A 16395-nucleotide genomic window follows, 5' to 3' on the forward strand; every position below is an offset into this window, starting at 1 on the left:
GTGGCTTTGGAGCCTGTCCTGGAACTAGCTCTTGTAGACCAGGCTGGTCTCGAATTCACAGAGATCCACCTGCCTCTGCCTCCCGAGTGCTGGGAATAAAGGCGTGCGCCACCACCGCCCGGCTTGCCATTTCTTTATGGTTTTAAAAAAGCACATAGTTTCCCTTTGAGTGCCCTGTTGCTGTAGCATTGCTGCTATCTGCTGTTTCTAGACCCCACGATAGAAAAGACAATAGATGATCCCTTTACTCCATAACAGCTGTCTTCTTAGAGCATTGTAATTTCTCTTGGACATCTTTAATAGTGTGGCAATTTTCTGTGTTCTTGGAGAGGATGCATATACTATTACACCTTCCTTTAGCATTTCATTCCCACTTACAAGGATTGGATCAACATCTTTTTAGAGTGAAGTGCAAGACTGCCCAGGAGTATTATACATTCACTTGAGTTGCTTTGCACAGTGGCCTAAACACAAAATAAGTCGAAAGTCCAATTTAGAACTTACTACCTGTCCAGATATGATGAATATTGCCAGTTCTGTTGTGTAGATCAAGATGATGTGGTCTGGGGAGCATATATTCCTTTCAAATTTCATTCATAAAGTGAAGAGGACATCATGTTATAGCCAAAAGATTAGAGGAAGAGATCAAGCTCTACAACTGAATGCATTTAAAAGCAGAACTCAGACTTGCAGGCTGAGCTCCAAAGGAAAAAAGAGAAGTTAGGTACTTTGGAGCATTTATTAGAAGTTAGAATGAAAGTGGAAGAACTGAAGGGCTGTTGGGAAGTTGAACTGTATTAGCTGAAAGAACACAACCTGAAGATGACCTCAGAAAGTCAGAAGATGGAGATCAGAGTAGATGAGCTTCAGATCCTGCTGTTAACTCTAAAGGAATAGAAATGCCTGTTCTAGATTAGCCAAGAAAACTAAGTGACAGCAAGATTATATATGATGTTCTGAGAAGCGGGGAGCAGGGGGAAAAGAGGAGGGAGGAGTGGGGGGGAGGGAGAGAGAATGAATGGAGAAAACAATCTGAAGGAGAACAAGAGATGTTGAGTTGTATAGACTACAGAATTGATTCTTTGCCTTATCAAGTACCTACTTCAGATCTTTAGATTGAGGAGCTGTCAATCAGGCAAAATCCAGTTCTTGTTTATGGAAACCAATATTCTAGTATCCAAGAATGTCCGATTTGTAGTAGTCCACTTTATGTAAAGTGCCACATCAGCACATCAGAATTTGAAGATGGAATCTGTGATTACACTTTGGAACAGCAGCAAATGCCATACTGTTTTTTGTTTGTTTTTTTAAATTTGTGATAAGACCTTTTCATCACACAGAAGCAAAGTTTTGAAGACCATGTGCTCTGCCACTCTTAAGTGTCCAATCCTATTAGATCTGAAAGAGTTTTCTGGTGCAGGGGTATCTTGACAATCGGGAGCCAAGGAATACCACAGAGTCACACCACATACTTATGGGAAGAAACAGAATGGTGGCTGCCTCTGAGTAGAATCAGAAACAGCAACATATGGATCTTTGGAGTATGCACAGTGAACAAGTGGAAAAATACAGCACAAAATATTGTTTGCCCATTGACCCTGAGTCATGAAGTTAGGGATTTCTAAGTCCTGGGTTCAGGGGCAGGGTGGTTTTATAATAGTCTGTCACCCTATAAGATCTATGCTGTATACATATTTCATAGATCTTGTATAGAACATGTGTGTTGTATACAATAGAAACAGAGAAGCCTGCCTAACAAGAAATCATTAGTTTACTTAGCAATGCTGCTTGTAAAGGTGGAGTCTTATATATGTTAAATTTCAGTGGCAACTTCTGTTTCCATCTTTGTAGATGACTAAATCCATCATAAAACTAACTTTCTAGCCTCTAATCAACGGTTCCCCGTTCTTCCTCAGGAAGGGCCCCAGTATGCTCATCTGCTGATTCATAACAGCTTGACTTGACCCTAAGTGATTATCTTCCAAATTGTCCCACTGTGCTCACAATCAGGCTCAGTCCTAACCCTGAGGGAGGAATAAGAGCAGAAGTTGAGAATTTCTTCATCTTCTTCAAACCTCTTTCAATCAGTTGTACTAAACTAACCCAAAATGGCACAACAGAGAATTCAGATTCCAATTTTAATACTATCTTCTCATCTTCATTTTTCATTTTTGCTTTTTTGTTTGTTTGTTTTGAATATTAAGACAGGGTTTCATTCTGTAATCCTGGCTGACCTGGATGGAATTCTGTGTTTTTGCTTTTTGAGGTTGGCTGCCTTAAACTCACAGAAATCTACCTGCCTCTGCATCCTGAGTGCTAGGATCAGAGGCATGTGTTATGCCCAACAAGAAGCATTTTATTCATGACTCATGGCCAGGAAATAGTTCACTCGTAAAAAACCTCCTTTTTAGCAAGGTGTAGTGATGGACATCTATATTCCAACAGTTAGGAGATTGAGGCAGCTGCATGGGCTGCATAGTGAGACTCTCCCAGGGAAAAAAACAGGGGAACAAATGGAAAAAAAAAGCCATCTTTCTCTCTTGATGTCTCTCATGGGCTTGTTCTATTATTTCCTAGGCACATAACATTCACGATTATGTCATATATGCAAATATACGTCTTGCTCTGGTTGCCACAGAATTCACTGAGTAGCTCAATCTGGCATGGAACTCAGCAATCCTGCTGAATCAAGTACTCTTAAGACCATGGGCCTGAGCCACTTCCACTCTATAATTCTCTTAATGGCTAATTAGGAGTTGTTGGAAACTGTATGAGCTTGCAACTTTGTTAACAGTATTGAGTTTGTGTGACTGTCAGAATAATGAAACTATTTGTTAATCTCTTTAATATTCAAAATAAAATTACTCCTTTTTAAAATAAAAGTAAAAGCTTATGATTGCATATAATCATTCCATGTGCTATAAAATACCTCAAATTATTTCTATTTATTAGATAATACCCATTGTTAAACTAGCCCCTATCATCATCTCCTATTATTCCTAGCCTCTGGTAACCAGTATTGTAGTCTCAACTTCTATGAGATTAACTTGTTTTAGATTCTGTATGTATGAATTCATATAGTATGCAATTTTCTAGCCTGGTCTACTTCACTTACCAACCTTCAGTTCCATCCATGGTGTTGCTAATGATAGAAATTCATCCTTTTTATGCCTGAAAAGTATTTCGTTATATTTGTGCATTCATTGATTTGATAGATACCTTAGGTTATTTCCATTTTTTTACTCTTATGAATCATGTTACATTAAAGTAGTATAAACAATAGGATAACATGTATATTGATATTAATTTCTTTTAAATAAAAATCTAGTAATGTAATTACTACATATAAATCTTGTTGAACTTCCACACAATGTTCTGTAATTGTTGTAACAAAAGTATTTTCTTTTTTAAAACACATCCTCACTAGCACTTGTTATTTTTGTCTTTTTGTTAATAGCCATATGGCCAACTAGGATTTTGATTGCCCTTTTCCTGATGATTATTAATACTGAACATTTTCAGTATTAATATGAAATACTATTTCATATGTATGTGTTCTTTTTGAGTAATGTCCTTTTAGATTTAAAATGGAATTATTTTTTCTTTCTTGCTTTCAGTTATTTGACTTCCTTATACATTATTCTATTCAAACCTTTGTCAGATACATAGTTTGCAAATATTCAATAGGTTGTCTCTTACTCTTGAATTTCTTTGTTTGGAGTTTTGTTTGAGCTTTTTTTCCTGTGTTTTACAGATACACACATACACTTGAATGTTATGGGTACAACCACATGTGTTAGTGTTCTAGCAAATACAGAACTCTAGCAAAAACAAAACCAGTAGTAGTTTGTGCCCCACATCTTATGTATGGATTAATTTAAAGAAGTTAGCAGTTATAGAAGCTGATAGATGAAAGTATTATTTTATATTCAAAAGAGTGAGAACTAGTGTAGTTGTTGGAATAGCACCAGTCTGAAGGTTGGCAGGATCAAGTTTTAAACAGTTCTCTAAGTTTTCTCATTGTAAGTCCCTTGTGAAAGTTGCTGGTTAACTTCCACCCTCAATCTATTAGGATAACACACATTTTCCTTGGAAGAGTTCTTGGCAGAATATACCTTTGGACCTACTTACTGCTGTATTAGACTTGAATACATTCACAACTTTTGTAACCTATGGAGAGAACTCATCAGTGTCATAGTCAGTTTAGGCTATTATAATAGGGTAGGCTGTTTAGTTTAAGAAAAATGGACTTTTTTGTTTGGCAATTTTGGATGCTGGGAAGTACAGAAATAAGACAGACAGATTTAGTTACTGGTGGGACCTAATTTGTTACTGGCAGATAGAAGTGGCTATCTGGCTGTGTGTTCACATGGTCTTTGTCATGGGGCGGGGTAATCTTACAAGGGCACTAAATTCATCAAGAAGGCACTATCCTCATGATTTCATGCTCCCACAAATATCACATTGGGGTTAAGACATCAGCATATGAATTTTGGAAGACACGGTTCATAATACCCACTGTTACATTAAGTTCCATTTTAGAGCACTGATTTCATGAAAAGTAGATACTGCCTTGAACCTAAATAATTGTCAAGCTAATAAGATCTTAGCTATTTCTTATGGAATATCGAAGACTAATGTATTTTTATTTCAAAACATTAGATAAAAAAAAATCACAAGAGTGGAACTAAAGAGCTAGAGAGATGGCTTAGTAGTTAAGAGCATTGACTGCTTTTCCAGAGGACCTGGGTTCGATTCTCAGCACCCACATAGTAACTCACAACCATATAAAACTTCAGATCCAGGAAATCTGACTACCTCTTCTGGCCTCCTGAGGCATTGATTGGATGCATACATGCAGACAAAAATGTACATATTAAATACATCGTATAAACAAAAAGAATGGAATTAAATGAGAAATGCAACAATATGGACAATAGGCTGGCCCAAATATTAAAAAAAATATTATTAGTAGAGGACTTAACTCAATGGTCACAGAATCTTGAGTAAATATTAGTCTATTTTTGAGTTCCCAAGCAAATTTTTAAGAATTTGATAGTAAGTGGGTAGCATATAATATAGTAGGATGTATCATAGATGTTCTGGCCCAAGCTACACACTAGTTTTAAATATCTTTATCAGAAAAGAAAAATACTTATTCAAGAACTTTGAAGTGATTCAAGAGCAAGTTTTGTCAGGAACTGTAAATTAATGGTTGATATTATCTAACAGGCTTTAAAGTAAACTTTGGACATCTTGAAATACATGACCCTTTGAGATTGACAAGATCTTTGATGCACTTTCTCATTATATCTTTGGATGAAATTGGAAAAGGATATTTACTAGACCAAGATGTGTCCGTCTAATGTGGCATTTTTTATGTTTGGTAGTTTTATAGGAAAGACAGTTGTTATAATTAAATTAACAGGTGGTTTGTTAACTGTTGTTATTAGTTTGATGCTGTAGTGGAAATGTTCTTGACCTGGATGGGTTTAGAGACACTTATACAACTTTACATTAAAGTTATATGGAGTCAATAGACATAGTCAATGGAACATGTTTTATCTCCTGTTGTGGCACTCTTACTACCTTTTCATAAGAATAGATTCAGCAAAAAAAGCATTGTTTATTTGCTTAGTATATATTAATGGAACATTTCCTGTCCATCAAAATTGTAGACAGTGAGTTATAATGGGGAGTATTGGTATACCCTCTGTTCTCATAAAGTCTTAGGATAGAAAATGGAACTGAAAAGTTCTATTAATGCCTTACACAGTTACATTTTCATATTGCTATGGTTTTCATCTAACTTTTGAAAATATAGATGTCCAGACTTTAGCTTTGGAGGTTGAGATTATATGTATTTGGACTTGTGCATAGGGTTATTTTAGAAATTCCACAAGTCATTCTGAAGCATATCAAACATTAAGGAGGTGTAGTGTATCAATATGTGATTCTATTACTTTGAGTAAATATTAGTCTATTTTTGAGCTCATTACTTTGGAGCTACTTACAAAGTAAAGGCTACTTATTTTGTTTAGTTTTACTTGGGTAATTTTGTTTTGTCTATGAGTGGTAGAGCATTTATATACTGCAACCATTGCCTTTACAAATGAAGAAACAAAGCACTACAAGTTTGGGAACTTTGTCAGTAGCTGTTAAATCTGGAAATAAAGTCTGCTGACTACTCTGAGAGATGTCTTTTCTTTTTCCTTCTGTTTACAATATAAGGTAGATTATAGAAAACTGAATTGTTTTTACTTTTGTATTAAGGGTGAAGAAAAAGATAAATTACTACATTTTTTCCAAATTGTGACTGATTCTCTCTTCTGGCTATTGGGAGGTCATATTCAACTCATACAGAATGGTAAGAGGGAAAAACAATAACTTTAATATAAATAATAGTCTTACAGCATTGCCTTTTTAAATGCCAAGTTAAAGATAAAGTATAACTTTGACCTTAACTTTTCTGATTAGTAAATCTGACATATTAATCATTTGACAGTTTAGGAAAGTAATTTTTTAAAATTATAGTAGTGTTATAAATTTAACTTTAGATTTATCTTTCTAAAGAAATCTACGTGTACAGAGTAAATCATTTTCACTTGTAATCTAGCTATTCAGGTAAGGATAGGCTTATATCCTAATTTACTAAATTTTATTAAACTTCAAAGTTATTTTATTGGATATTTTGTTTTCATTGAAAAGTATAAATATGTGTTAATTTTATATTGTCTTAAGACTAAAAAAGTAATCCCAATAATCATGGCACAATTCTTAGTCTTTGAAACATTTCACTTTACATAAGTGCAGCACCTTGGAATATTTTTCCAGGTAGTAATTCTTGAATCTTTAATACTACTTTCAGAATTATTCATGCATTAGAGAGCCACATAGTTCTTTAAGTGTTAAAAAACACATTCCTTGGATGTGTAATCCATACCATTTTCAGTTTTCTAAAGGCAACAACTTTCAATTGTTTTAACAGACACTTTTGGTAGCCATATAGCTAAGTGAACGTCTAAATACTCTATTTAAAAAATATTATCTCTTTCCTTTTATATGTCTTCTATTGTTAAAAATCTCCAGTTTAGAGACTGTTTAACTAAAAAATATAAAGTACTTAGGAGTAGATATAAAGGAGAAAGAAAATACTTAAATAATTTTTTTAAAATGCCATATCCCTTTTCGAAAAGAACTGTGATAAAAATGATAGTGTGTCTGGGGTTAATATGGAACCATAATGTAGGTATCAAAACTTGTTAAATGTTTATAAAATTATTGTGCAAAAATATATACATTGAGATGGAGTTTTTAATAATTTTTTCCCTATAAAATGTTTTACACCTTTGAAGAAATTACTGCCCTCCAGATCTGGGCTAGAAGTAAAGAAGTAAATTTGAAGTGTCTTGAATATGAGATGTAAAAGAAACATTTAAAATTCATCAGGATTAAAAGGACTGAAAAGCCAACGTAAAGAGGCCTCTACTAGGAATGGTGAAATGACTCAGCAGATAAAGAGAGAAATTTTTATTTTAGTTTAAGAGGCTTCTACTAGCTGAATAAAGAAAAGTTGAGCTATAATAAGAATAATAAGTGCAGTGAACTTAATCACCAAATGTTACCATTGAAGTCAACCAGAGGACTAATGTATTGTTTTAAAACTGTAAAATGAAGAATCTAACTTTTATTCTGTCAATATACATCAATATAAATTTTCTCTTTGTGAAAGTATTTCAGCTAATAAATGAAGGCATGAAAGAGTACCACCTATTTTGCAATCCCTCATGAATGAACAGATTTAGTAATTACCTACCTACGCGTATCAACACTTTAAAAAGAGAGACAACTGGATTATCATAACATCACAGATAAAATATATGTTTCAGAAATTCAAACCTGCATCATTTCCATCTTCTAATACCATCTGCCAATTGAGAAAAAAATTATACTACAGGAATGCAATAGGGAATCAAACCTGTCAGAGGACAATTTACATGATTTTATTTTTTGAATAAATCACAAAGAAAATAAAAATGGAAGAATGGGTCATTTTAAATTTGAAACATAATCATGTTCCATAGATCTTATTTGAATCTTTACTGAAAGAAATTTAAAAATTCACAAAACACTTAGAGGTTGGAACACTTGTCTGACTTCTTGATAAAATTAAGAGATAATTTTTATTATCTCTTGATGTTTAATTGATATTTAAAATTGACTGGCTCATGAGGATTCATTACATTATTTTGTCTGCTTTTAGATGTCTTTGAAACTTTTGTTACAAAAATTAAATAAATAGGCCCTTTTGTGAATGTGGTAATGGAGTAGAAGTTACTCATCTGCTTTGAAACTAAGTAATTATATGGCAAACAGTATAAAGACAAAATGCAGTAACTCCTTAGTATTTTACTTCATCACAGCATTTTAGAACAGAGAAAAAGAAAAGTTTATGAACTAGTTGTCATATTATTTTAGTAAATCCCGGATACTTCTAGAGTTATTACTAAAATATGACAAATAGAAAATACACCTATTGTAGTTACAGATTTTTTTACTACTTAGGTAACAATTTGTAAAACATAGAAGTATGTTTTTTTTAAGTTGTTAAAAATGATAAATAATAATTTGGCTTTAAATATATATGAAGAACAGAAGTTGGTGTGAGGAAAAAGCAAATCTGATACTTCAGGAAATAGAAAAGGAAAGAAAAAAGTTTATTTTTATGTAAGCTAAGGTGATGTTAACAGGGCAAGCTTGCAACATATCTGATCTCACTTTTAATTATCCTTGTGCTCAAGTGATGTAGGGAACAGAGTCTGATATTTATTGGGAACAGTCTCTTCTAACACATTTTACCTTAGCCTGCTATGAGAATACTAATAATTTTTAGTTTCACAGGTGATGAAATGGAGATTATGGGAGATTGTCTTAGTTAGGGTTACTGTTGCTGTGCTGAAATACCACTAGCAATAGCAACTTGGGAAGGAAAGGTTTTATTTGCATTGCACTTCCACATCATTGTTCATCACTGAAGGAATCAGGACAGAAACTCAAACAGGACAGGAATCTGGAGGCAGAGACCAATGCAGAGGTCATGGGTATGCTCTCCATGGCTTGCTCAACCTCCTTTCTAATAGAAGCCAGAACCACCAGCCCATGGGTAGCTCCACTCACAATGGACTAAAACTTCCCATATCTATCACTAATTTAAAATAAAAAAAATGTCCTACAGGCTTGCTAACAGCCTGATCTTACTGAGGCATTTTCTCAATTGTGGCTCTCTCTCTGATGACTCTAGCTTGTGTCATCAGCTTTCTAGACAGAGGTTAAAGTTAAGCAACTTGCGTATGCACTGAGCACCCAATTTTTGTAACTGGCTAATTAGAGCCTAAAACTTTTAAACCTAGAAAAAAAATTATTCAGTGTTTTATTATTTAATAAAACTCGTTGCTAGAAAAAAGACTCAGATTTAGGAGATATTTTTAGCTTAAAGGAAGTAATATTAAATTTTAGCTTGATATTTATAGATGCCCCTTTGACTATAACTAACTTCTTTAAAATGTAATGACTCTTAACTTTATGACCATTTAAAACTGCCTGCATCTGTAAAAATATTTATTATAGACCTTTCACTGCCAAAATTTTAACAGAAATGATCATGAGTTGATTTGATTTTTAAAAGACAAACTCTTACTTAGGTTATTATTAGAATCTTTAATATTTCTTTTTCTCCCTGTTCTTTTAGTACTGCAGAGTGATCATTTCTTACACTTACTGCAAACTGACAATGTTCATATAGGAGCTACAGTCATGACTCTGCTACAGAATATACTACAGATCAACAGGTGACTTAATTTACACAATTTTAAATCATAAACATTACAAATTTTATTACAATTTGTCAATCTTCTACATATGACTTGTACATGAAATTTAAGGTCTTTTATGATTGACTTTTAGAAAAAGTTAGTATAAGATACTGCAAAAGATTAGGTATTTGTTATCAAATTGTTACGTCAGAGCTCTAGAAAATCTTAGGCTTAGAAAAGAGAATTGATGTGATACCTAAAGAAAAATATTAGGATCATAGTAAAAATATGCATAGTGAAATTATTCATTATTTCATTCATGTATGGGTTTATTCATTGGCTACTATGTGTCATGATTATTCTGTTTCTCCTTATATTTAAAATACTTATTCAAATATTAATCTTGTTTTCAATGAGTGACTATTGAGACAAACATATTTTTGTGTATGAGTTTGCAATGTTAAAGTTTATCCAAAAGTATTGAGTTGCTTCTAAGCCAAACTGAGTGAAGATACATCCTGGAGAAGTTTAAACCTGAGGTGAAACTTTAAAGATAAGTTTTAAAGGGAGGATGAGGAGAAGGAAAAAGATGCCAACATAAACAAAAGTCAGAGATAAGTAAGAAACATTATGCTGAGGGTAAAAAGTTGAAAAGATTCATCTTGCTGGGATTTTTAAGTTCAGTATCTGATGTGTCCAGTAAATTTTGAAGAGACTTACATTATGAAAAATTGATATGTTAAGAAAACAGTCATATCCCGTAGGCAATGGGGACCATTGAAGATTTTATTTAAGTAGATGAATAAGGTCTGATTGCATTTCAGTTTTATTACTCTGGTTAATAATGAAGAGAAAATAAGAACAAAACTCTAGACCAGTGGTTCTCAACCTTCCTAATGCTACAACCCTTTAATACAGTTCCTTATGTTGTGATGACCCCAACCATAAAATTATTTTATTGCTTCTTCATAACTAATTTTGCCTCTGTTATGAATCATAATGTAGATATCTGATATGCAGGATAGCAGATATTCGACTCCTAAAGTTTGTCACATCCCTTGTGCTGAGAACCACTGCTCTAGACAAAGAAGACAACTAGAAGACTAGGGAGGTATCCTTGTGGTGGGGCATTTGCCTTGGCTGTTAAATATCCTAAATTTGTTGCCCCAAAATGCAAATAATAAACAAACAAACAAATGACCATAGCAATTCAAGTAAAATGATAAAATATTGGCACTGGTAATATGGAATAGATTTTTTTAATAAATTAAAATCACCCAGGCCTTTATTTCCACTTTGGATTAAAATAGAATTATAGAGATGAATTTACTTGATTAATGGGGGAAAAGAAAAAGACAACTCATGAAGGATCAATTCTTAATAAACTGAACATGACTCAATGAATAAGAGCTTAGAAGGGGGAAAAAAGAATGTAAGTAAGGTTGGAGTTTTCTGGCATTGTAAGAAAACCCAAGATAACAGATTTATAAAAGAAAAGGTTTACTTTGGCTCATGGTTTTGGAGGCTCCACTACATGATTATTTGCCCAATGGTTTTGAGTCTGAAAGTGAAACATTATACACAATGAGAACAGCTGGCAGGGCAAAGCGCTTACCTTATTACCAGGAAGTTGAAGAGAGAGAAAAGAACATGCAGCACGTCCTTCCCCTTAAACATTCCAAGCAGTTCCATCCCAAATAGCTCCTTCCTTGAGACTGAGTTTTTCATACAGTAGCCTTTGGAGTACTTTCAAGATCCCAACTATTCTTAGTACAGATTTTTAAAATGTGGTGTAACTGGAAAACTTGATTTAAAGAAATGAAGTGGGAAATGTAGAGGAAAGCAAAATGACTAAAATTCACAAGGCAGAACACTAGAAACAAAGCTTTATGAGAGATCAGCAGAGGGTTCTCTTCAAAAATTTAGTGGAGTACCAATCAGCTCATATATGTAAAAATCTACACGTTTCTTTCAAAGTCAAGGGGAACATTTTTAAAAAGTCATATTCAGTGCCCGTAAACACCTCTCGATAAACATAAAAGGATTTAAATAAAATGTTGTTGAAAAGTTGGAATCTGGTAGAAATGAGTGAGTAGATCTCTGAAAAGTCTACAAATAATGTAAGAAATGGTATATACCTAAATAACCTACAGAACAAAAGAAACCAAAAGTAAAATTAGAAATTATTTCTAAATGAATGGACATAAAAGAAACAGATGAAAAGAATTTCTGAGGTACATCTTAAACAATACTTAGAAATTTTATATGGAATATCTATATTGGGAAAGAAAAATCTCAAATCATTATATCAATTCTGCTTTAAGTAAACTAGAAAAATATGGGAATAGTAAGCCCTAAGCCAAAGAAGGGAAAACAATAAACATGAAAGCAATAATCAACATCAATAAAGTCAACGAAAACAACAGAGAAAGTAAGTGAAACCATAAGTTGAATCTGAGATGAATGAAATGAGCCTACAAGAGTGATCAGGAAAGAAATAGAAGAACTGCCAACAATTAATGTTAAAATTGAGAAGGATAACATCATTTACTGTCATTAAAAAAATCACTAAGGAGGCTGGGCCCAGGTGCCGCACACCTTTAATCCCAGCACTCGGGAGACAGAGGCAGTCAGATCTCTGAGTTTGAGGCCAGCCTGGTCTACAAGAACTGGTTCTAAGACAGGCACCAAAGCTACACAGAGAAACCCTGTCTTAAAAAACAAACAAACAAAAACAAAAACACAAAGTAATAATATGAACAACTTTATGCTCATAAACTCAACAAGTTAGTTGAAGCTCACCACAGTATTGTAAAATGATAATACAGAAATGCCAGTGGAAGTAAAATGCTCTTTATAAATTAAGCACATAATTTTGTGTTTCATTAAATTGTTGAATCTTAACTGCAGTCTTGTGATTTGTCACCTTGAAGCTTTTGAAGCAATTAATCTTACAGGTTTTTTATATTCAATTTGATAATAAGTTTCTCTGTGAGGAAAGAAGGGAACTTCATCTACTTTGGATTCTTTGTTGTACCTAATATGGTCCTCTGCCCACAGTATGAAATCAGAAATGTAAATTGACTTAATATGCTATAGTCTAAATTCTTAGAACCAAGTTATATTCTTTAAAAAGTGGCTATCTCCGTGGATCAGGCCACACACAGTCATTCGAGTTACTAAATGCTTTATTTTAAATTTGTTGTGATAACCATGTATTAATTAGTAATAGTACTTTTTTTTCTGTCCTATTAGTGGTGATTTACTGAAAATAGAAGGAAAAATCCTGCATTCTATTTTAGATGAAATTCTTTTCAAGCTTTTATCAACTCCTAGTCCAGTCTTAAGAAGTATTGCTACAAAGCTCCTCCTAGTACTAGCTGAATCTCATCAGGAAATTTTGATTTTACTGAGACTAAGTGCTTGCTACAAAGGTAGGTCATATGTATTTTCTTCTCTTGGTAGTCTCAAGGACAAAAATATGTTGGCAGTTTATAAATGGCAAAATTTTTATATTTTGAAAAGTTAGTAACTCAACTGTGAAGACAAACATTAAAATAGATGTCACTATATTATCAACAGATAGTATGCATATTTTGTTGATGGGTTATAATAAATGTTTACTCTCTCTGACAAAGTTGTTTATATTGGGTATACCAAATAGTATAGTAAAATAATGACCAAAGATGTCTGTAACCTTATCAAAACTTACTAGAGAAGAAAGTAGAAGTGTGCATTATTATCAGTTAATAATTAATACCTTTGGATAAGAAAATAGAACTGCATTATTATCAATTAATAATTAATATCTTACTATTTCACTGCCTTTACTAAAAAAACAAAACACTACCAACAACAAAATATACCTATATTTCATACTCAAACATATATGATTAAAAAGTCATAAATCTTGAGAGTAAATAAATTCATTGTTAACTACCATTCTTATGTGAGAGTATTCATTTAATTGAACACTGACTGCAAGATACTATTCTACGTTCTTTAATTTTTTTTATAATACTCCTTTGGTATATTGGGGATTCCTATCCTTACATATAGATATGAAATAAGAGACTTGGAAAAATTAGGTAATTTACTCAAGATTACTTAGATTTTAGTTTTCCAACTCTCTGCCAAAATTATGTTAGCTTTATGTTATTTCTTTGTTAACCAATACATTTACATTCAGTATAGTAAAATATTGGGTTTTATTTCATTAAATATGTTTAATATAGGATGGCACATGGGACTTTTAAAATTTTTAGGATCTACTTAATTACTAATCGATTAGAATAGACCTTAATCATTCTTGGTGATTCAAAAGGAACATTAGTAACTTTCCTTATATCTGTAATTACTATTGCCTTTTTAATTATTTTATATATTATAAGAAAAAAGGTAGAATAAGCACCACTAGTAGACCTCTAGTTATTATTATGCCAGGCATACATTTTCAAATTTGCAGCTAGAGTTCTCCAGAAATACGAGTGTTCATGTCAGGCCTGGGGGTGCATGCCTTTATTTCCAGCCTTTGAGCCTGAGGCCAGCCTGGTATACATAGTGAATTCCAGAACAGCCAGAACATTGTGAGACCCTGTCTCAACACCCTTCCTCTAACCCCCCCCAAAAAAGAACAAAAGCAAGAAATATGAATTTTACCTTAATCCCTGTTCATTTCTTTGAATGATAAAATTGCAACAGTAGAATTAACTCAAGTTTACCAAGGTATTTTGCAATTGTAAGTGCTTCTGAACGCTTGGATCTTAAAGAATACAGGCAAAGATCCATATGATGGCAGCCCCAAATGTATACTGCAAGACAATTTTATTTGCTTATTTATGTTTATTATATCACACATAATTCCAACATGCTTTGGGTACAAAAGTTACTTTGTCCCTTTTATGACTACTTACTATTTTGGAATTAAAATACAGTGGCCCATGTTATAGCATTTCTGTATTGTTCAGAAACCTCTTGGCTTATGTCCAACTTATAAATGTTAGTGTAATAAGTTTTTTCTTTAATTAATAGTGACTAATAATACCTGCTGAAGTGCTTCCACAAGGTAGGCATATACAGAGTATATGCTTACAATAACTTCTTAAGAATGTTTTAGTTTAAGGTTTTTGCGTTGAAAGGAAAACAAATTCTTTCTACTCTGACTTACTTCAGTGATCCTACTGCCTTCTTTAATAAATTATTTAGATATATTTTTACATTCAGATTTCACAAGTCAGGAAAATAAAAATTCTCAAAACAGAGGAAGATTGTAAAGACCACAACATAGAAGTGTTTGATAAAAAGAAAATGATATATGTAATTATGTTGTTATATTTATTCATTTTCTACTTAGATAACAAAATCTTTATTGATAATTGTTTTGTCTTGTTATTATATTTTAGGACTCACAAGTCTGCTAAATAAACAGGAAAATATGACAGAATTTAGTCGAGAACTTAGACAGCTGGTTGGTCTTTTAACCCCTAAAGTCCATCAGGAAGTAGAAGAACAGGTATTATAAAAAATAATTTGTGTGATATTTGATAACTGTATTGAACCTTAGTTCTCCTTAAATATGCCTCAATTTCCTTCTCTTAACACTTTAAACAAAATGTTATCCCTAGATGATAGAAATCTTTTAATATTTTCATTGTATTGTATCATTCCGTCTATCCATAAATACAATTTCAGTCTCCCTTTTATATCTCTTTATAGATTTGAGCAGGTTAATTATTTTCAAAATATCTCATGAAATCCCATGTTTATTTACTCATTTATCTATAAGCTATTTAAATTTTATTTGCTCTAAAAATATCTCTCATTATAGCAAACTGTATATATGTCCACCTATGGTAAGCTGCCTTATTAATTGATAGAAAATAATATATTTTTTATCTTTACATAAAATTATATTAATAAAAGTTATGTTTGAGGTATGACAAGTTTTATTTTATCATACTTCTTCAACATATACTCAAAATGGAGGCTTTAGGTAACTTACTTCTATAGAAAAAGGCATACACTTTGAATATTTTCAGGTAAGGCCTTAAAATGTATATGGAAAATAGAGTCTAAAATAATAAAAGATATTTTTATAGTAAAAGGAAATGAGATTATTTACCTAAAATCCAAAACCAAAAGGTAATTGGAAGGAAGTCCAGTTTAGGCAGGAGGATGAAGGAAGACATTTATATGGAAGAAAATAAAGGAAAAGAATTCTTTACTTCCATAGACTACTTTCAAAACATATATATGGTGGACAGCCTCAAAACAGCATCCTAAAAGCTTAGAATTAAAACATATTTGCATAACTAACCACAAATAGTCAAGGAGCTTATACAGCCTAAGCCTAATAAAGTTGGTTAATACTGAATGAATTGGAGTGGTGGCTCAACAGCTAAGAGTGTGTACTGCTCCTGCAAAGGACGAGTTCTGTTGCCAGCACCCATGTTAGATGGCTCACAAATGCCTGCACCTCCAATTTCAGGGGAATCTGAAGCCTTTGGCCTCAGCAGGTGTACACATAGCTACAAACACACACACACACACACACACACACATAATTAAAAATAATAAAAACAAA

At 32.8% G+C, this 16395-nt stretch overlaps 1 protein-coding gene across 1 annotated transcript in view; it reads left to right on the forward strand.

Moving 5' to 3' along the window:
• Iqcb1 (IQ motif containing B1) overlaps positions 1-16395 on the forward strand; it is a 56209-nt gene that overhangs the window by 8585 nt on the left and 31229 nt on the right. The window contains exons 6-9 of the mRNA XM_005345088.2: positions 6274-6367; positions 9749-9848; positions 13068-13246; positions 15215-15324. Of these exons, the coding sequence (XP_005345145.1) occupies positions 6274-6367; positions 9749-9848; positions 13068-13246; positions 15215-15324 (483 nt within the window). The remainder of the gene's footprint in view (positions 1-6273; positions 6368-9748; positions 9849-13067; positions 13247-15214; positions 15325-16395) is intronic.

Source organism: Microtus ochrogaster, chromosome 2 (assembly GCF_000317375.1).
Source record: "Microtus ochrogaster isolate Prairie Vole_2 chromosome 2, MicOch1.0, whole genome shotgun sequence".
Classification (NCBI taxonomy): domain Eukaryota; kingdom Metazoa; phylum Chordata; class Mammalia; order Rodentia; family Cricetidae; genus Microtus; species Microtus ochrogaster.